At 47.5% G+C, this 21,999-nt stretch overlaps 1 protein-coding gene across 4 annotated transcripts; it reads left to right on the top strand.

The window, feature by feature from the left end:
- The first annotated feature begins 121 nt into the window (after positions 1-121).
- Positions 122-10,222, top strand: LOC105045389 (uncharacterized). 4 transcript variants are annotated; one of them, XM_029266405.2, is made up of 3 exons: positions 122-281; positions 6,283-6,853; positions 7,415-7,490. In XM_029266405.2, the coding sequence occupies exons 2-3, from the start codon at positions 6,360-6,362 to the stop codon at positions 7,473-7,475; spliced, it is 555 nt and encodes a 184-aa protein (XP_029122238.1). In that variant the 5' UTR covers positions 122-281; positions 6,283-6,359; the 3' UTR covers positions 7,476-7,490. The 4 variants fall into 4 exon arrangements, with proteins under 4 accessions (XP_029122238.1, XP_029122233.1, XP_019704342.1 ...); XM_029266400.2 differs by lacking the exon at positions 122-281 and having other exon boundaries at positions 6,161-6,853; XM_019848783.3 differs by lacking the exons at positions 122-281; positions 7,415-7,490 and adding an exon at positions 10,031-10,222 and having other exon boundaries at positions 6,164-6,853.
- Positions 10,223-21,999: the final 11,777 nt, after the last annotated feature.

Raw genomic sequence — 21,999 nt, 5'->3', positions numbered from 1 at the left:
AGAGAGAGAGAGAGAGAGTGTGTGTGTGTGTGTCAGAGATTTCGATGTTTTGTTCGAGAGGAAATGGGGGGAGAGGTTGGGGGCTTTTTGAAGGAGATTAGGGTTAGGGTTTGAGGTCGACGTAGGGCGGCAGAAAGGGTGATGGGATGGGCCAAGCGAACAGGAAAAGGCGAAGGTGATAAAAGGCAAGGGTAAGGTCATCGTCATCGGCGCCGGCGGTACTGGGCGACCGGGAGCCGAGAGCAGCGGAAACGACTAACGAGGAAAGTTAGCCTTTGGAGGTACGTAACTTTTTTTCAATTTTTCCCCCTCTCCTCTCGCCATCACTGGACGCAGAGGACGTCTCAGGCGTTATTTACTTGCCAGCGACGCTACCGTGCCTCGTACGCTGACACATAAATTTGTTAATTTTCTATGTTATATATTCGTGTTATCCTGGTACGTGCTAACCATGCTCAACAAACCTTGATATTTGCCTTCTAACAATCCAGCTCAGTCTGGAGAAAAAACTTACAGGTTTGGTTGGAGGCAATAATATCGGACTAGTCAATAAATAGGGCTTGGATACAATACCTGACACATTCAATTTGAATTGACTTGTCTATTTGGAGACTACTTCGATTTAGATGTCTTCCTGCAAATGTTAGTGAGATATGGACGGTTTGGAGGCCAGCTCAGGCTAATAAAAGCTTCAAATGTAGAGTAGATGTGGTCATCTTAGGTGGTTGTGGTCCCTGCGGCTTGAAAGAAATTTCGGTTTTCAAACCATCATCATTCAGCTAGAGAAGAATCCGAGAGTTTTCAACTCTTGATCCAATGCTGGATTTCAGTGTTTTCGGCGGAGGAAAGGGGAAAGCTTAGACTGTGGTAGATTTATTACCTTAATAACTTTACAACTTTCTTTTCTATCCCATTGAATTTTTATCTTCTGAATGTTTTCTACTGACGCAGTTAGCCCAAGCTAGCCATTGCTCTTCTGCTAAATTTGATCCGGGTTTGCCCGATTCTCTTTCTCAAAAAAAAAAAAATAAATAAAAAAATTCAGATCAACTTCTTTCATAATCAGAACCGATCAACAAGATTACAACTAGAATTTAAAATGACTCATACCAACCCATTTAACCATATATTATAGTGTTTCTAGTGAAATATTAAAATTATATTTTTGGATGCTACGATAGAGCTGTAAAGTAAAATTTGAAATTAATAGATTAACCATAATTTATAATTAAGTGTGTCAAGTCATTTTTTTAGATTATTCTCAAAAATATCTGACCAGCTTGTTAGACATGCCACTTTTAAATGTCTTAACCCAGTTGTATATTAAATAAATGTACTAATTATTCTAGGTCATTTTATCAGCTTAAATAAGAGTTGCCTTCAGGTTTGAGATCCTGAATACTTGTCAAATAAGACATTTCAAAAAGGAATGCTAATTAGATAGATGGATTCGATCAATAATTTTGTCAGCATGCCTGTCGTCAAACCAAAGTAAACTCAATCTATTTGTCCAAGAAAATATTTACCAGAATCAACCTAGTCTAATAGGAGGCGCTTCTTGATACGATATAAACATAAATATCGGCTCCAATATTTCGGTTCATATAAATTGATAAAATCTGAGATACTGGCTTATAGGATATGTTCTTATAGGCACATATTTTTAAATCACTTTTTTATTTTTTTCATATAATTTTTAAAATTAATTAATTTTGAAATTAGTCTTTAAATATAATTTTAATCTTGGGTTTAATATATCGGTGGGGATTTTGATATCTTGATTTGGAAATTGATTGGGATCGTATTTTTTTCCAATTTTTTGGTTTCTTCAGACCTATCGGGATTAGAGTGGCTTAAATTGTGTTACTTGTGTATCATATTTGGTTGGCCAGAAACAATCTAGTGTTCAAGTTAAGGAGGTAGTCTGCTTGATTTATCTTGGAGGAAGTATTGACTTAGATCATAGAGATTGTTTAGCTGTTTACTGGTTTGACCTCGACAATCCGAGATATCTAAGAATCTCTTTTTGCTCTTATGGCGACTCATAGGATGTTTATTGTTTGGAGCTCCCACCTATGATTCTTGTTAAGGTCAATTTTAATGGTAGTATATCTGGTGATAAGGAGTTAGGCTCATGATCTAAGATCCAGAGTCGAGGCTCATTGTAGCAAGAGAAGGTCATCTGATGGATGTACGCATCATGTATGTAAGGTGGAGATTCAGACGGCCTGGACAAGCATTAGGTATGTGAGATGGACCTTGAGAGTGGATTGCATCATCATCAAAGGAGACTATGCCACTATTATGGGCTGGTTAGGTTGGGGGGCGGGGGGGGTCCAACCACTGTGCAAGCTTGAAGAGCACTAAGAGGATGTTTTCTCTTGGACATTCTGCATGTTTATTGGAAGGCGAACTGCTAATTGGATTATCTCTTTTATTGTAAAGCACTCGGGATCCTGCTGACGGATGCTCAACATGCTCTTTGGCTTTTTATGGTGTTTTATTTTCTAATTTTTATGATTATATTTATATCAGACTTTATTGTTAACCCATCCTATAAAAAAAAAACTGATATATTGGGATTTAAAAACTTCGTTGGCGCGCTGCCTAATGCTAGCAGAAGTAACGGGCATTGTGCGTTCCTCGAGGCGGCTTAATTCATGGATGAGAAATGGATCCGCTGGAGCGCTCATATGGAGGCATCATGTGGCACCTACATGTGTATGGCAGGGTGAAAACGCTCTAGCTTTGCCATCTTGGAGGGAAACCAGGATACCATCTTATACGGCAGCTTTTCTTTTTCTTTTTTTGTTTCGTTTTAAGAGCATGATAATATTTATTACTGCTTAGTTTCAAGTCTTATGATCTTTTACTTGGAGCAATGGATGCCAACCAGCTGAAGTAGCAGTTGTCAGCCATCTTGCATAACAGTTCAAAACAAAACAAGTCAAGCATTCATACTTAGGCCAGATTGCACTTTGATTTTAATATGAATGCAGTTCCAAGCTTCCTCTCATCCAATGGCGGAATTGTGTTGTCAAAACCTTCTGATGGCAATCTAGATGTTATCTGATAAGCTCATCTGTGGAATGGCACCAAAGAAAGCCAATGCTACTTCTAGAGCAATTTGATTTGCTGGATTTGAGTATCCTATCATTTGGTTGGCTATCAGTTCTATACTTCATGGTTTATTACCAATTTATTCTTTTAAAATCAAATTTTTATAGAGCAAAACAATCTCTCAAAATCACATGATTTTCCATGATTTGCATATGTTTTTTTTTTTTTTTCTTGTAAGAGCATATGCTTTATTCAAAGACACATTGGGTATGCCGAACTCTAGCATCTTTTTGAAGGCCTATAAATAGTCACCTTTTTCAGTTTGAAAGCACCAGCGATTAAGTAGCAACAGGCTAAGTTCTTAAAAAGTGAAGGTTACTTGCAACAAAAAAAAAAAAAAAAAAGGTGGTTGTTTGAACATAACCATTGCAATGCCACAAGATTTATCTAAGACTGCATTGGCAACAACATAAAATAGTCATATTTCTTGATGAACAATTAGTTTGTTTTTCTGTTTTTGGTAGCAGTATCTTTTCAGGATTTTTTTTTTCACATGAAGATTTTTTTCCTCATTGAAATATTTTTCTTGTGAAACTAATGTCGGTATACGTCGTCTGAGAAAATGCTTTTTGCATGTGTAGTTGACCATAAAAAAAACACTTTCCAGAATAGCTCATGTTTGATTAAATATTTATATTTAAAAAAAAATTATGTAAAATATTTTCTATATCCTTAATAAAAAAAAAATTACTTCATTTTATAAGAGTATTTTCGAAAAAATTATCTCAATTCTCAACCAGTGGGAAGTGACTCCATGTCTTATATAATTTTTTTATTCTCATAAAATATAAAATTTTATTTTTATAGAAATAGAAATGATAATTTTAATTGATCCACTGGATATTTGATCCAATTCAATCTGGTCTGAATGAAATAGGTTTTATCCATATATGATTTTTTAAAAAAAATTAAAGTGAGTTTAGGATGTATATGGTTTCTAAAAAAAAATATTTCGAAGCTGATTCGAGTCAAATATAGATAATAATATATTTTTTTGAATCTAATTCGATATAATTTTAATATATTTTTTTAAAAATTATAATGATTTCATATTGTTTATATATATCTAATCCGATCTAATTCGACAGCTTTTATCTATCAGACTTGATCTGATTTGATCCGATCCTAAGTAGATAAGAGGTGAATATAGATATGGAGTTTTTATTTATAGGATGGATAAGAAATTGGGTCAATCCAAACTATATCTAACTCTTTGTTTTTTCTATATGAAAAGTTATTTTAATATTATTTTTTTAAAAAAAAACTCCAACTAAATTTGAGGTATTTCTCGATGTCTATTGGATGCATTTTTTCCTTTCCTTTTCTTGTAAATTAAATGGGTCCTTAAGGTACCTAAATTTAGATATATCCATATCTTTCTATTTCTTCCTTCACTTTTTAAGGGGTGATCATCATTAAAAGAAAGAAAAACAAAGAAAAAGTGGTGGGGGAAGGGGTGATGACCTCACTCCCACCACTTTTTCGCCACGGCATGGAAACATCTTAAAGGTGAAATTCTAATCTATGGGCAGGGCCTTATTATCCGAGTCATCTGACATCTACAAAAAGATCATCTAAACCATGATGCCACCTCAAGATATGCAACATCAATCTCTTGGTCACATTGGAGTCATCTAAAACATCGAACAACAAAACATATAACATCTGTAATGTTACATTACTGTTGTACCAATCCAGTGATGCAGTAAAATCTGACATGAAATAAATCATAAGACATTCTCATAGTTGTAGAACTATCTAGTGCAGTATGTGAAATGATTAATTTGTCATATGCCAATAAGATTAACTAGCATAATTATTTAGGTGGAAGCATAGGTGTGTGTACGTGCGGCGAGTCTTCAGTTTAAGATGTGCCAGCTTGCTTTATATGATTACTAAGCCCACTGTAAAATTCCTTTCGATGAGATTTGAGACAAAAAACTAATTTCAAATTTAGAAGAAAAATTGATAAGAGGCGGCAATCTGCAAATTGGTCATATCCGAGCAGGTCATCCTCATACACATGTTAAGACCCATAGGCCTAGAACTAAATCCAATCCAATTTGCTAGTGAGTCAAGACTCGAAGCCGGCCTGAAACAATCCATCAACCCTCAATTGGCCAGCTAGCCTGCCGAAGGCTCCAGCTCATTTAGTTTTTGGCTTCATATTAAACATGTTTTTGGACTTTGTATGCTAAACTCATCTCTTCTTTTATTTCCAAGCCACACATCTTTCATAGTTTTCTAAAATATGCATGAATATCGATAAAAGTAAATATTTTAATATATATTAATTAGATAATCTTTCTATGATCCAATTGTTTGAAAGGCTTTGACCCAATCTCGACGTGACCTAGCAGCATGTCAGGATTGGTTGACCATATCTGATCCATGTAAACCAATCTATCAGGTCCATGGGCTATGTCAACTCGAGTTGGGTCGGGTAAACAGCTCAAGTAAATTGCCATCCCTATTTCATGTAATAGAGATAATGTTTGTGGATTATACATTGGCCCCATTATTTAGAGAGAATACAGACAGATATTGAAGCGACTCAGTTCAAATTCATGTATCCTGATAGCGCAATGTAATTAATGAAACTATGTTCATCTTAAAAAAAAAAGAACACACTTGGTATATAACACAATTTTAGATTTGGTTAAAGTCATGTTTCATGTAGCTCTAATAATGATACAGGTGGATCGGTCATGGCTGGGCTGCTTAAACTGAACTGACTCCAGTTTTCACGTAGTCAAAACTACTCATCTCCCCACATTTATATTATAAAGCAAGGGGTGCACAAAAACTTTTATATTTTTTATTTTGCAATTGATTTTTTTTTTTTTTCAGCTAAGGTAGTTCATTCAAACAAATATGAATACAATCAAGGAATCGAAAACAAAATATCCTCGAGTTGAATTGATTCATTTCAATGCTTTTGTACTGATCATCAATGATCGCCTTTCCAAAAGCCATCAATTTCCTAGTAGGATGCACTCAAAAAGAAAAAGCCCATATTGTGAAGTCATTACATAGCCCATTTGCCCACCGCCTCCGCCTATATCCTGGCCCAGGGGATTTTAAATAAGGGCCCTCTCTGCGTCCTTCGATTATTGTGTTATTCTGCAAACCCTAACCCTAGTCTCATGGCGTGCACGCTAGATTTCCGGTGCCTCGACGAAGGCCTTGGCGGCCAGAAGAACAAGCGCAAGAGATCTGAGTCCGATGGCCCCGAATCCATGGATGTCGACCCCAACGCCGCCGCCGGCGGCGGCGATGCCATCCTCCCACCGTCCAAGAGGCCCGCCCTCCCTTCCCTCGAGAACCCGGAGAAGCCCACCTTCGGCCGTCCCACTTATGACGGCGTGATCGCCGGCAAGGTCTCGGGCCGTAAGTGGAAGCAAGCACGCACCCACCGGTCATCCGCCATCGCCGTATCCCGCCGCGGCCCCTCCTTCGAGCTTCGGACGAGGGAGAAGGAGCTGAAGCGGGCGTTCCGGGAGCGGAAGGAGGAGCTCAAGGAGGAGATCCGGCGGAACAAGGAGGAGAAGAGGAAGATGAGAGAGGAGAGGGAGAAAAAGAAACAGGAGAACACTCTGAGGACGGGCACGAAGCTCCAGAAGATCACCAATCCCAAGACTTTGAAGAAGATCGCCAAGTCGAAGCAGAGGAAGCTGCTCAAAGTCGTCCCGGATGAGCTGCTCAACAAGAATAGCAGCAATAACAAGAAAAAGTAGGTGCCTTTTGGTGAATTATCCCATCCTTTTTCTATATCGATGTTGATTTTGTTTTGTTGGGTAGTTGTCTGATGGTCGGAATTGGGGCATAGACTGGGTTTGGTTGTATGAACACTTAAATCGTTCAAAATTTTGGGGAGAAATAGACTTTGCTGGTGTTAGATTGTGTCTCTATACAAGGTTGAGCTGCAGTTATGTTTTTGCCCCACTTCTTATTCTTCTCTTCTTTGGGGCAATCTATGGAGGCTTATGTTTTATGGTATGAGTTCATCCTTGGTGGTTGGCAACTGACATTTACTTTTTCCATGTTCTGATGACAGATGTCTTACTTAGTTATTTTTCTTGATTTATGACTGAGACGTTTTCCATTCTTAAAATCCTTTCATGATGTGTTATAAGATGATGCAACTTAGTTCAAACTTATGCTTCTGCCGATATAGTTGCAGTCAAATCGTGATATGATATGATATTTTGGTTGTAGTTATTTGAAAACTTTGAAGTAATAATCTTGCAAAAGTTCTGTTCCCACTTCCCAAACTTCTTTTGTTTGTGGCCAGAAGTTCTATCACGCGGTTTATGTTTGATTGGTTGATTCTGAGGGTGGGAGCTCATGGCTAGGGAAGAGGCCTCATTATGCTACTGGTGAATCTGCTGGCCTGATATTAAAATTAGCAGAAGATAATGATACTTACTGAAGAACATCATACGTATCCTCCAGCATTCAAAATGCTGTCAAATTTCAAAGTCTGTTATACTTGGTAGTTCTTGACCTTCTATATTCAAGGACAGGGTGGAAGGAGTCACATTCTGGCTTTATAACATTGATAGTGAAAAAACCTTTTTTTTGTTCTTTTCCTCCCAACTTCTGAATTGGGTTTGCTTGTTTTTGTGTTCTTATCTCAAAGGGAAACATCTAAATTCCATGAAGTAAATGAGCTTGTGGCCATACTTTCTGCATACATAATAGATGATGGAAGTGAAGATGGTTACCAACTAGTTATATTGCCTTTAGGGTTAACATTTAGGTGAAGGTTCTGCTAGGAGGTTTTGAAACTTTATGGCTTCTTTGAAATCCTTTCTTTTGTCCATCCTCGTATCAGTGCAATAGATATTTATCAATAATTCTTCCAAGATAGTGGCCTTTGTAGAGTTGCCGCTCTCTATCCCATGAAGGATATATCATGCATTCACCAATAGAGTTTGGTTGCACTTGCCAGAGCAAATTCAAGTGGCACTATTGCAATTGCACATTTGGTTTTGGCTTTTAGTTAGATTCCATCTTATTTCATTGTTTTACCTAAAAGTTAGTGAACTTTATTGTCACACTTTTTTTTTTTTTGCAGAAAGTGCTAAAAGAAAGAGTCACTTGTCAAAGTTTTGAATAAATATCAAATTTTAATCATGATTGTTTACTAGTGCATTGTTTTCTTGCATTTGTGTGGTCTTGGCTGGATGTTTTTCGATTAGGATGGTGATTCTCTAAAGTTTGGTGCTATCATCAGGATCTTTATCTTTCTTATCTTTAAAGCTCACCTCTTCTATTTACTGAAACCATATAGCTATAGTCTAAAGGCTGGGACATCGATGCTTTTCTTCCAATCCGAACTTGTGGACTAGAATCTAATAATTGACAAATACTTGTCTAATCCTTCTTCATGGAAAATCATGTTTTTTGGGACCTTGATAAAGCCACCTTCTAAAACCTCAGCATGCTATAATGACAAAATTGTAACAAGTGTCTCACAAGCCTTCCTATTAAGGCTGCACGAGTTGTCATTGCCAATTTACTGATTCCCTTTGCATAACTTTCATTTATATTACTAGGTCTTCTTGTGTTGATCCTTAACCTTCATAGCATGCCGGAGTCAAACTCTTTTACAAGATTGCCTTAAATTTATGTTCAATGTGCCCAGACCATCTTAGTTCATTCTTATGCACTCATTTCTAACGTGTTTCCTCTGAAATAGTCATATCTAAGATGTTTAACAATTCTAATCTCAGTGTTTGTCTTTTATGTGTTTATACCTAAGATCCTCTTTATTAGCTTGTACTTCGGTCAAATAGAGTCTTGTGTTGGTTCATAAACCGGCCTTCAACTTTCTTCATGATGATTCTTGCCCAACAAAGTTGTTTTTTATGTATACATTCAAAAATGTGAACTTTGAACTGCCTATGTTTCTAAGTATGTATTTTTGAAAATTCATTTCAAGGATGTTCCCTTCTGCTACTTTGGATGTACAGATAATATGGTGCTTGAATTGATGCAGGCTTCTTTCTTGGTTTACCTTTTGTTGGGGGAGTCTTCTCCCTAGCATAAATGATTTAGGATGACAGATGATTTTAGAACCTATTTCACTGCAGTATATTAGCAATTCATTCACATGAATTAGCAAATTTCTAAGAGATATCTTTTGATTTGATCCTTGAAAAGTTCTGTGAAGCCTTCGTACCACATGCAATGTTGCTTTTCTATGCCTTGACAAATGAATTGATCAAATTATAGCCCTAAAGTCACTACTAGTTCTTTTAAGATTATACAAACCTTCAAGCACTTATTTTGTGTATTTGAAATGTACTGATGGCTCCATTTCGTAAGGGGATTGGAGTGACATACTGTGAGAAATCTCCCATCTGCTTCACTCTAAAGCAAACGTAAAATCAGAAGTGCCAAGGAATTTACGGAACAACTTGTCATCTGGGGGCTTGCTTGACTAGATGTCCTGCGTTTTATGTATACATTATTGACCTGGTATTACTACTCACCGGACAGTGATGGTGGAGAAAAAGGAGTTGGTATGTCAACGCTTTCTGTGTTGAGCTTTATTGTCATGTTGGTTAGTGGTGTAGGTGTTTTATTTGCTTTTGTTCTATGGTTGTTTTCAGAAATGAGAAGTGGACTTATGTTTTGGTCTAAAATCCTTGGGAGAGTATCAGCTTTTTCCCCCTCTTGACTATGATCTTTTACATCTGAAATTGAATTTAGCTTGCGCTTTAAATCTTTACTTTTCATTCATTACGTATCGTATCGGGTTAGGGCAACTAGTATATTTGTTTCCATGGTCTGACTTTTTTTTAATAATATTATTATTTTTATCATTATTTGAATCATAATTATAATTGTTATTAGGCAATGATACTTAATTGAATTGGTTTTGTTTTGAACTATGGATCAGCTATTTGGTTAGATTTTGGAATAATTCATGAGCTTGCTGGAGAAGAATCGCAGTGAAGGACGTCTATGGAAGGTCCATGTTATGAATGGTTTAGTGTTGTTACGATAATTTGTTTGCAGAAGTGGATAATATCCTCAAATTTTTGGAGTACAAAATTGAATGAAAGGAACATAATGTGCTAATTATTTAAAATTTTTGTTTTTGTTAAAGCTTGGTGGCACAGCCTTAACTAGGTTCTCAGCTTGGTTGAGGTAGAAATCTGGTCAGATGGGGGTGGCTTTTCTGCTGTTCTTAGGGTCTTATCGGTGGCGAAGGTTTCCCAACAAAGAATAAAAGGAAAAAAGGGTGAAGCAATAAAAGGTTTTAAGGGAATTTGGAAGAATGATGTCCCATTTTTAAATGTTGGGAAAGTGTGAAAGATTATCCAATATTGTTTCAATTAACTAAACCTCAGTATCAAGATTTAGGTTGGGTACAATGGTTGTCAATCCTCGTCCGAGGGCTACCTCTTGAAAGAGATACAGCAGTTGTGGTTTCAAATTCCAGTAATGCATATTATTACCGTATCGTTTAAAAACATAAGGAAAAAAAAAAATCTCTTTTGAGTTTTTTTTTTTTCATTGTTTTTGTGTTCAATTGTTAAATAAGTGCAGCTCGACCATTCCATTATATTGATTATTACAGATCTAAATTATGTTCTCATCTCCTACTTGGTGGGGTGACTGGCAGGGGATTCCTATTCCTGTTCGCCCCTTAAGTTTTTCTCGGGCTGGCAGGACTCGATGAAAAATTAAGGTGATGCTTTCATCTTGCTATAAAGCAAGCTTATTGCATGATGTGCTCTCTCTATGCTATGGCCGTTGGCTCCATGAGGGCTGATAGCTGGTGTTCACCAATGAAGAGATTGGATATCCCATCTCACAGAAGTGGGGTTGAACATGTATTGGATATGAATCGGATGTTAAAATTTTTATATTTATATTTATTTTATTTGATGAATATAAACATATATATAGATATTAATCGGATGCAAAATTAGATGTCCATGTTCATTTTAAACAAATATAAATACAAATTAAATGATATAAGTATGGATATAAATATAGATATGAGTGATAATTTAATTTTATCATCACGGAATCAAAGATGTTACTAAATAGATGATAAATTAATTTAATGGTATGTTAATATGATCATTTATTTTTTAAAAAATTAATGAATGTTATATAAATTTAAATGTGATTGATTACAAATAGAATTGAATATTCAAATATAGATCGTATAATTGTCTATTCATATTCATATATATATATATATTTTAATAGATATGAATAAAAATATAAATATTAATTGAATATTTAAATTTTTATTTATATTTAAATAGAAATAAATATTATCCGATTCACTTTTACATAGAAGACTTGTGAATTATGATTCGAGATATGATGTCAGCTCAACTGGATTTGTGGTTTGAGATGAATGGGGTTGGCTCTTGGTAGCCAGACAGACTGTCAACATTTGGTTGGGACAAAAGTTCCTTTTGCCGGGCAGTTTGCTCAATAGGTAGGTTTTCGTCATGCCTTAGCAGTCTTACATGATACAAAATTATGGATATAAAGAGTGTTGGGGGATACCCACCGACCGACCGACCGACTATCGGAGGGCCCGACCTCGGGGCCCTGACCGACCGACCGACTGTCGGAGGGCCCGACCGGCTGGCGGTCCGACCGACTAACCGACGGCCCGACGAACGACTCTGACTGGCCGATCGTAAGTCGGGCGGCAGGCCAACGGACGCCATCAGCGGCTAACCACGGCCATTCCACGGTCTATTCCCGACCGACTGAACCCAGAGGTCCGGTAGCCGACCCACTTGAAGCTCGCCGACTGACGGAGGAGTCCGACGCCACTCTGCTGGCCACCGACCTTGGGTCGGCCGACTCCACCAACCGCCGTACGGCCGCCAGACGTTGTCAGCTCTGACACGGACATGCGGCACGGTTACCTAGGGGCATTGTCCCGCCGAGAGCCGGGTCAACCCTGGTGATTAGACGGCTACACGGCGACATGATGTTTTCACGGCGGCTCTGACAGCCTACAGTGAGTTGACAGTTCCTCACTTGTCCGCGCCATTGATGATGGCGCCATACCGTGCTCCACTATATATACCGGGGAAGGCAACAGTGCAAGGGATCGATCTGCCCGTCTCTTCCACATACGCAGGCTCGCTTCTCTCTCTCTCTCCCTCTCAGAGCTCTCTGTCTGCATTTCACTGTTGCCCAGTCACCTCTCTGACTTGACCGTCGGAGGGTCCCCGCCGGAGCCGCCTCCGGTCAGTGCGGACTTCCTTTTGCAGGTGCACGCTTCCCGGCGATCGGGCGACGAGGCGATTGGCCGCAACAGATTGGCGCGCCAGGAAGGGGTCAACATGACAAAGACAAGAGCTCAACGATCGAGAATCACTGGGTCGGCAATGCGTTCTTCCCGCCGGGAAGAGGCCTCTCCACCACCACCGGCGGCGGAGCCTAGCTCTCCGCGCCCTGCAGTGACTACGGAGGCACAGATTGCGGCCATTGTACGGCAGATGACCGTACTGACCGACGCAGTCAAAAGCCTCCAGCAACAACCGGCGGCCCGACCTATGCCTTCCAGGAGCAGCCGCCGACGGTCGCGCCGACCCCTGCCGCCTCCAGGCGAGCACTCCCAACAGCGCTCCCACGGGGAGGAGGAGGGTCGACCTCGGCGCGACGACCGACGGTCCCAGCGGTCCTCTCCTTCCCCGTTGGAACGGGCGAGGAAGGAAAAGCGGCCGCGCACACCGTCGGCCTCTCCTTCAGAGTCTTCCGGAGGCTCCACCCCTGGGGTCTCCCAGCATCGACGAGCGGACGACTACGAGCGGCGGTTCGAGGAGATCGACCGCCGACTCGCCCAACTGCAGATGGACGGCCAGAAGTCTTCGAACGATGTCGACTTCCAGACCGCCCAACCTCTCTCCCGACTGGTCCTCGACGAGCCGATTCCCAGTCGGTTCAAGATGCCGCACGTGGAGCCCTACGACGGCTCCACCGACCCAGTCGACCACCTCGAGAGCTACAAAGCTCTCATGACGATTCAAGGGGCAACCGACGCTCTTTTCTGCATCGGCTTCCCCGCGACGCTCCGCAAGGCTGCCAGGGCTTGGTACTCCGGTCTTCGATCGGGCAGTATCCATTCCTTTGCGCAGCTCGAGCACTCGTTCGTGGCCCATTTCAGCACCAGCCGAAAGCCGCCGCGAACGTCGGATAGCCTTTTCTCCCTCAAGCAGGGGGAAAACGAGACGCTCCGACACTTCGTGGCGCGATTCAACGCGGCCACGCTCGAGGTCCGGGACCTCAACGAAGACATGGCGGTCTCAGCCATGAAGAGGGGCCTGAGGTCGTCCCGATTTACTTATTCTCTGGACAAGACCCTCCCCCGAACATACGCCGAGCTACTGGAGCGCGCATACAAGTACATGCGCGCGGACGAAGGAGCGTCCGACCGACGCCTGGTCGAGCCCAGGGGTCCGAAGGAGAAGCGAAGAAAAGGTCGGGAGCCCGCCGAACCAAGCAGGCCCCCGGCCGGTAGTCGGCTTTCTCCACCCCGACAGATCCAAAAATCACCCCGCCGACAGACTCCGAGGTCGGTGCGTCCCAGGTATGACTCCTATACTCCTCTCTCCGCTCCCCGTGCGCAGATCTTGATGGAGATCGAAGGGAAGGAATACCTGCGACGGCCTCCGCCTCTGAAGGCAAAGGGCCTCGACCATCGGAAGTACTGCCGGTTCCATCGGAGCCACGGCCACGACACGGAGCGATGCATCCAGTTGAAGGATGAGATCGAAAATCTCATCCGCCGGGGGTATCTCGGCAAGTTTCGAAAGGGTCCGCCGACCCGACCGACTGCCGATCGACGTCCCCAGCCGACTGAAGAAGCACCGACTAACCAGCCGACGGCCGGGGTCATCAACATGATTTTCAAGCGGCTGGGATCGGGGACGTCTACAGGGGGGAGCCGACGAAAAAGCCACGACCGAACGACGTAATCACCTTCGCGGAAGACGACGTTCGGGGCATCCAGACTCCCCACGACGACGCTGTTGTTGTGTCGGCGACAATAGCCAATTATGATGTAAAACGAATTTTTGTTGATAATGGAAGTTCGACAAATGTTTTGTTTTACTCGACCTTCTCCCGAATGCGACTACCGACGGATCGACTTAGTAGGGTCTCCACGCCCTTGATCGGCTTCGCCGGAGACGCCGTCACGACAGAAGGAGAAGTCACCCTGCCCGTGACGGTCGGTACCGAACCACGGCAAAGCACGGTCTCCCTCATTTTCGCGGTCGTCCAAATTCCTTCGGCCTACAACGCCATACTCGGGCGACCCGGACTGAACGCCCTCAGGGCGATCGTCTCGACGTACCATCTCCTTGTTCGATTCCCGACCAAAAACGGAGTCGGGGAGATGCGCGGAGATCAACAGCTCGCCCGATGATGCTTTCAAATCTCCGCCCAAAGCGACGAGACAAAGGATCCCCTGACAATTGACAAACTGGATCAACGGGAGGAGGAAGAGCGGGGTTCGCCGGCCGAGCAGCTCGAGGCGATCCCGATAGGAGAAAATCCCGATAGAAAAGTTTGGATCGGGTCTCAATTGCCCGACACCGAGCGACATCGACTGGCAGAATTGCTGACGGCCAATGCCGACGTATTCGCATGGTCGGCAGCAGATATGTCGGGCATCCCTCCGGAAACGATGACTCACCGACTCAACATCGACCCGACGATGAAACCGGTGAGGCAGAAGAAAAGGTCCTTCGCCCCAGAAAGGCAGAAGGCCATCGACGAGGAAGTGGACAAGCTGCTCGAGGCGGGCTTCATTCGGGAATCCACGTACCCCGATTGGCTCGCCAATGTCGTCATGGTCAAGAAAGCCAACGGGAAGTGGAGGATCTGCATCGACTACACCGACCTCAACCGAGCGTGCCCGAAGGATAGCTTTCCGCTCCCGAAGATCGACCAGCTGGTAGATGCGACGTCCGGATTTCGACTGCTCAGCTTCATGGACGCCTTCGTCGGGTACAATCAGATCCGGATGGCGCCTGAAGACGAGGAGCACACCGCGTTCGTGACCCCCAAGGGCCTCTACTGTTATCGGGTGATGCCCTTCAGATTGAAGAATGCCGGCGCCACCTACCAGCGACTCGTCAACAAGGTCTTCAAAGACCAGATCGGGCGTAACATGGAGGTGTACGTGGACGACATGCTGGTAAAGAGCACGCAGATCCCGGACCATGTTCAGGACCTCGAGGAGACCTTCCGCACCCTTCGACGACACCGAATGAAGCTCAATCCGACCAAATGCGCCTTCGGGGTGACCTCGGGGAAGTTCCTCGGATTCCTCGTTTCTCAGAGAGGGATCGAGGCCAACCCTGAGAAGATAAAGGCGATCCTCGACATGCGTCATCCGAACACCAAGAAGGAGGTCCAACAACTGAACGGGAGAATCGTCGCTCTTAGCCGATTCATTTCCCGATCAGCTGAAAGGTGCCTCCCGTTCTTCAAAACCCTGCGCCAGGCAAACGGTTTCTCTTGGTCGGATGAATGCGAACAGGCCTTTGAAGACCTGAAGAGGTACTTGGCTTCCCCGCCGCTGCTCGTAAAGCCGCAGCTCGGGGAGACCTTGTATCTCTACTTGGCCACATCTCCTGAGGCGATCAGTTCGGTGCTCGTTCGGGAAAACGAGTGCCGAACCCATCAGCCCATCTACTACATCAGCAAAGTGCTCCACGGTGCCGAAGCCAGATACTCGGAGACGGAAAAGATGGTCTTCGCCCTGACCGTCTCCGCGCAACGGCTCCGACCATACTTCCAGGCCCACGCCATCGTGGTACTCACCAACCAGCCCCTGAGGGCCGTACTGCGCCGACCCGACACATCCGGACGACTCGCTAAGTGGGCGATGAAGCTTAGCGAGTTCGACATTCAGTACCGACCAAGGCCTGCCTTGAAGGCTCAGGTCTTGGCCGACTTCATCGCCGAATGCCCGACAACCGACAAAAGGTCGGGAGCTGAAGGCCCGGGACGAGATTCGGTCTCTGAGCGGGACCCGATCTCCACCTGGGTACTTCACATCGATGGAGCCTCCAACGCTCAGGGAAGCGGGGCCGGGCTCCTGCTCACGAACTCGGATGGTGTAGTCACCGAATACGCCCTCCGGTTCGACTTCAAGGCCTCCAACAATCAAGCCGAATACGAGGCGCTCCTCGCGGGCTTGAGGATGGCGAAGGAATTGGGCGTCGACAGCCTCCGGGCATTCTCCAACTCTCAGCTGATCGTGGGGCAGGTCAAGGGCGACTTCGAGGCGCGAGATCCGACCATGATCAAGTATCTTCAGAAGGTAAAGGATCTCGTGGCCCGCCTCGAGTATTTCGAGATCTCCCACATCCCCAGGACGGAGAACGCCCGTGCCGATGCTCTCTCCAGATTGGCAACGTCGGCCTATGATTCTTTGGGTCGGACGTTTGTCGAAAACCTCCAACAGCCGAGCATTGATCGGGTCGAAGAAGTGCAGCAGCTAACGTCCGAACCAAGTTGGATGGACCCGATCGTCCGGTACTTGTCCGACGGAACCAGTCCCAAAGATCCCGCGGAGGCCAAGCGACTCCGATGGTCGGCGTCACAATATGTGATCATGGACGGCCGACTCTATAAGAGGTCGTTCTCCCTCCCTCTGCTCAGGTGCTTGGGACCGACCGACGCCGACTACGCTCTCCGAGAGGTTCACGAGGGAATTTGTGGGAATCACTTGGGGGGCAAGTCCTTAGCCTTCAAGGTCTTACGACAGGGCTACTACTGGCCGACCATGAGGAAGGATGCGGCAGAGTTGGTCCGAAGGTGCGAGCCATGCCAGAAGTATGCCAATATTCAGCACCAACCGGCCAGCCAAATCGCTCCCATTGTCGCTCCATGGCCCTTTGCTCAGTGGGGAGTCGATATTCTCGGCCCTTTCCCACCGGCGTCGGGCCAAAGGAAGTTCATCGTTGTCGCCATCGACTACTTCACGAAGTGGGTCGAGGTCGAGCCCTTGGCGCAGATCACCGAGCGGAAGATGGAGGACTTCGTCCAAAAGTCCATCATCTTCAGGTTCGGATTGCCGCACACCATCATCACCGACAACGGACGGCAATTCGACAACCAAGACTTCAAGGACTTCTGCGCCAGGTTCCACATCCGTCATCGACTAACTTCAGTCGGGCACCCACAGTCCAATGGTGAGGTTGAGGTGACGAACCGAACCTTGCTCCATGGACTCAAGACCCGACTGAACGAAGCCAAGGGCCTCTGGGTCGACGAGCTGGGCTCCGTCCTATGGGCTTACCGAACGACCCCCCGTGTCCCGACCGGAGAGTCGCCGTTCAGTTTGGCCTACGGGACAGAAGCCATGATCCCGCTCGAGTTGGCCTGCCATCTTCAAGGGTCGAGCAGTACCGCGAGCCGGACAACTCTGAAAGCCGGAGAGCCGACCTAGATCTTCTCCCCGAACTGCGAGATGAGGCTCAAATTCGAATGGCCTCCTACCGACAGAGGGTCGCCCGGTACTACAACGCCAAGGTCAGACCAAAGCTCTTTAAACCTGGCGACCTAGTCTTGAGGAAGGCGGAGGTGTCAAAGCCCTTGGACCAAGGGAAGTTGGCTCCCAACTGGGAAGGACCCTACAAGGTTGCTGACACCTTCGGGCCGAGGGCCTACCGACTGGAGACCCTTGAGGGGAAACCCATTCCCCGGACTTGGAACGCCGACAACTTGAAGCTGTATTACCAGTAAATTCTGTAATCCAATCGTTGGAATACAAGTTCGGTTTGAAAAATCGGAGTTCTAACCCTTCGACTACTGATCGGCGCTCAGCCCCGACGCATCGACGCGGACCTGGCACCGACGACACATCGGCCCCTTACACGGACCGATGCATCTACGATGCGGGAGTTTATACTCTCTACGGTCGAATTTTCGGGCATATCCATCGGCCGACTGATCGATCGGGCCCCGACCGAAGAAAGGCTAAAAGCCCACGCGGCTGTTGCCGCGACGTTCCGACCAGGCTACGGCCGGTCGAGGGATATTCGGCTTACCACCGTCTATCATATGACGCGACCTTAGTCGCACCCACTACTCGCCGACCGACTTTCGGTCGGCTGAACGACACTCGGTTTGCCACCGTCTGTCGAAGGACATGAGAACCCGACGCAAGAGCTTGGGGATCCGACTTACTACCGCTCCCCCGACACTGCGCCGGTCGATGTTCGACTGAACGCATCTACGGAAGTCCGACTTAACAGATGCGCCCGAATAGCGACTACAATTATTGAAAACCGACCTAAAGTCGGGATACGAGCTACTTCAGAACTGTGCAAGCCGGTTAGGTCTTACCGACTTACCCGAGTTGGCGACTTCTCTAAGTTGGTGACTTGGGTTCGACATTACAGCGATAAGAAACGTTACAAACAAGAAGGAAAAGAGATAATTTCATTCATTGATTAAAAGAGATTACAAAGTCGGGCCGAAGCCGATTACATGTATTTTCAAGAAAAAACAAAAGGAAGACAGTCGGCTGGACCGATCATTCGTCCTGGATAATCTCTTCGACCGACGGGGATCGGGAAGAATCGGCGTCTCGACCATAAGCGGCGATGGGTCGGCGGCAGAAGGATGTCCTTCAGTCGGCAAGGGACCTCCGGTCGGCTCCTGCTCCGGAACGGCTTCCTCCGTTGGGATGATGCCTCCCGACAGATGGTCGGCCTCCTCTTTGGTTCCCTCCTCTTCGGCGAGTAGCGGCGCGACTCGGCTGACGTCCACCTCCGGGTACAAGGTATGGACGGCATCCCGACCGTCCTCAAACCCGACCCTGTAGGAGGCGAAGCCCGACTCGAGCATCTCCTCCTTGTACTGGTCGGAGGCCCGGAAGTCTTCAACCGCACGATCGGCCGACTCCCTCGCCGACCGTACTTCGTCCTCAGTATGGGCCAGCTCCTCCCTCGCCAACTCCGCCTCGGCCCTGGCAATTTCGGCGTCGATTTGGGCGATGGACAAGTCCTCTTCGGTTTCCGCGAGCTTCCCAGGCTGACCCGAAGTTGCTCGCGTTCCCCTTGGAGTTCGGAGGTGGCACTGTCCCGTTCGCGTCGAAGACGACGCACGACCCGACCTTTGTGCTTGGCCTCCTTCTTGGCCGACTTTAGTTCGGCCATAAGCCGGGAGACCTCGTCCGTCAACTTGGCCTCCCGGTCGACCGACTCCTGCAGTTGGTCGACCAGCCTCCCTCTCTCGGCCTCGGCCGCTGCCGACCTTTCCTTGAAGGCTGCCCGAACGTCGCCGAACCTTCGGTATCCGGCCTCCAACTCGGACATGGTGAAGATCAACTGCCGACGGAAAAAAGCTTTGTCAGAATTATGTGGCAGGCGAAAATTCTTCTAAGGAAAAAGGTGACGCGAAGCTTACCTCCACCATCGACGGGTAGAACCGCGACAGCATCTCGGTCACCTGCCGAGACCGCAACGACTGAACGTCGGTAGGGAGGAGGATCCCCTGGCACAACCTCCTCGCAAGGTTGTGGTCGGCCAAGGCCGATGCACCCTCGGGGTAGTATGCGCTGGGGGGCATTGATCTCTCCTCCTCCGAGGGCTCCATCGGGGCTTTCCCCCGATCAGCTGCCCCGACCGACGGGGCTGGCAGCGATGGGACGCTGGAGTTCGACCCGGCGCCCCCCGTTGCGCCGGCGGACGCCTCCGGACGATGTTCGGCTTCCCGAACGACGTCCGGCTCCGCCCGCGGCGGCGAAACCGCCGACACTCCTTCGGCCACTTCCTCGGCCGGCCTCTCCTCGACTCGCCTCTCCTCCACTCGGACAGTCGGAGCCGCGAGGGCTATGATTGGCTCCGACCCCTCGGTCGCCGACGCTTCCACGGTCGGCGGGACTGGGGCTGATCTCTTGGAAGGGCGCGAAGGGCCAGCCCCCGACGCTGGCCTCTTCCTCGCGGCGGCAAACTGACGAATTTCGGCGTCGGTCGGCCTCATCCTCGGCGGTGTCCCTGCAAAACCGACCAATGTCAAAGGCCGGACCAGAACTACCCTAAAGCCGAACAAAAAGAAAAGCTGGGGAATCGGGCGATACCTATTCGGGGGACCAGACTCAGGCCGGCATCATAGAGAGCTTGCTCGGTAACAAGCTCCCTCTGCTTCGGGACCAACATGTCTTTGAGTCGGTGGAAGTCCTCCCGGTCGTCCACGTCGACCCGACTGTTGTCGTTGGCCTCAGTTCGGGGTACACCCCAGCGAGAAGGAAAGCCCCAAGAGGAGGAAGAGGAAACAAAGAAAAACTGGTTCTTCCATCCATGAATGGACGATGGAAGACCGGTTATGAAGGCAAGACCCTTCCGGGGTTGAAGAGCCACCACCCTCGGGCCTTAGGGTGGGGTCGGAGCACAAAGAAGGCCCGGAAGAGGGAAACGCGGGGTTGGTCGGCAAGAGCTGACACAACAGCGCGAAAGAAATGATTAGCCGGACAGAGTTCGGCGCCAGTTGCGCCGGACAGAGTCCGTAGTAATCAAGCAGATTCCGGACGAACTCCGGAATCGGAAGTCGAAGACCCGCACGAAGGTCCTCAACATACAGCCCCAGGTCGCCGGGCGGAGGGTTGTTGACCCGACCGCCGGCCCCTGGAGCATAGAGCCGAAACTGCTCCGGGATGCGATAGTGCTCCCGAAGCTGATCGACGTTCGGCCCCGAAAGCGAGGAGGCCTCATCTTCCGGAGCCGATCGGGTGTCGTCGGTCGGGTTCCCCGACCGAGCTCCCTGAGTCGGTTTCCTGGTCATTGTGCAGGAACCGAAAGAAGGGAAAGAAGAGAAGAAAGCAAGAAGGGGAAGGAGGACCACGAACCCGATGGACCCTCCGGAAGTAGAGAAGAGCTCTGCCCGCGACGACCGAGAAATCGCCCGGACAGAGTTTCCCCAGCAAATGGCAAATGTGGGTCAGGGTCCGGGAGGTCCTATATATATAGGGCCGACCGACGGCCGAGATGCTCCCGCGCCGACCAAGGTCCTCCAGATGCGCGACGCGTGGCGCCCGCCGGTTGGCTAAGGATTCGGCGCGCTTCGCCCCGGGACGCCCGCACCGCCCGCATTAAATGCCGGAGCGGGCGCCGGCCAACCACCTTGACACGCGGCGCGCGGGGTTGGCTCCGCAGTCGGCCGCCCGCGCCGGTCCGCGTTCCCGATGGGACGCCTCACCCGCGATCGGCGCCGAATATCCGATCGACTGACGCCGTATCGTCCGGCACCCGATCTTCTGACACCGACGTGACGACTGACGACGACAAGACGCGGCGTCCGGCACCGGACGCCGGCGCGACTTCTGGCATCGACTAGACGTTCGGATCACTCGGATTCGTGAGGTGTCAGACAACGGATCAGCCGGCGGTACGGTCGGATCTGCACATGCGACAAATCCACTCCCAGTCGCCCGGCCTTACTACCCGAATGAAGGCATCGGCCAGCTCTCCACCCGACTTAGGAGTGGAGGGGGGCAACTGTTGGGGGATACCCACCGACCGACCGACCGACTATCGGAGGGCCCGACCTCGGGCCCGACCGACCGACCGACTATCGGAGGGCCCGACCGTGGCGCCCCGACCGACCGACCGACTATCGGAGGGCCCGACCGGCTGGCGGCCCGACCGACTAACCGACGGCCCGACGAACGACTCTGACTGGCCGATCGTAAGTCGGGCGACAGGCCAACGGACGCCATCAGCGGCTAACGGCCATTCCACGGTCCATTCCCGACCGACTAAACCCAGAGGTCCGGTAGCCGACCCACTTGAAGCTCGCCGACCGACGGAGGAGTCCGACGCCACTCTGCTGGCCACCGACCTTGGGTCGGCCGACTCCACCAAC

The sequence above is a fragment of the Elaeis guineensis genome, chromosome 2 (assembly GCF_000442705.2).
Source record: "Elaeis guineensis isolate ETL-2024a chromosome 2, EG11, whole genome shotgun sequence".
Classification (NCBI taxonomy): Eukaryota; Viridiplantae; Streptophyta; class Magnoliopsida; order Arecales; family Arecaceae; genus Elaeis; species Elaeis guineensis.
The sequence above is the reverse complement of the archived record's forward strand: the minus strand, read 5'-3'. Positions and strand labels throughout refer to the sequence as shown.

What these genes read in the sequence shown, in the direction of transcription:
- LOC105045389 (XM_029266400.2), top strand. Translation starts at nt 6,267, where the DNA reads ATGGCGTGCACGCTAGATTTCCGGTGCCTCGACGAAGGCCTTGGCGGC. An exon ending in AGCAGCAATAACAAGAAAAA is followed by an intron (nt 6,854 to 7,414) that starts GTAGGTGCCTTT and finishes GTTTGTGGCCAG; the next exon opens with AAGTTCTATCACGCGGTTTA.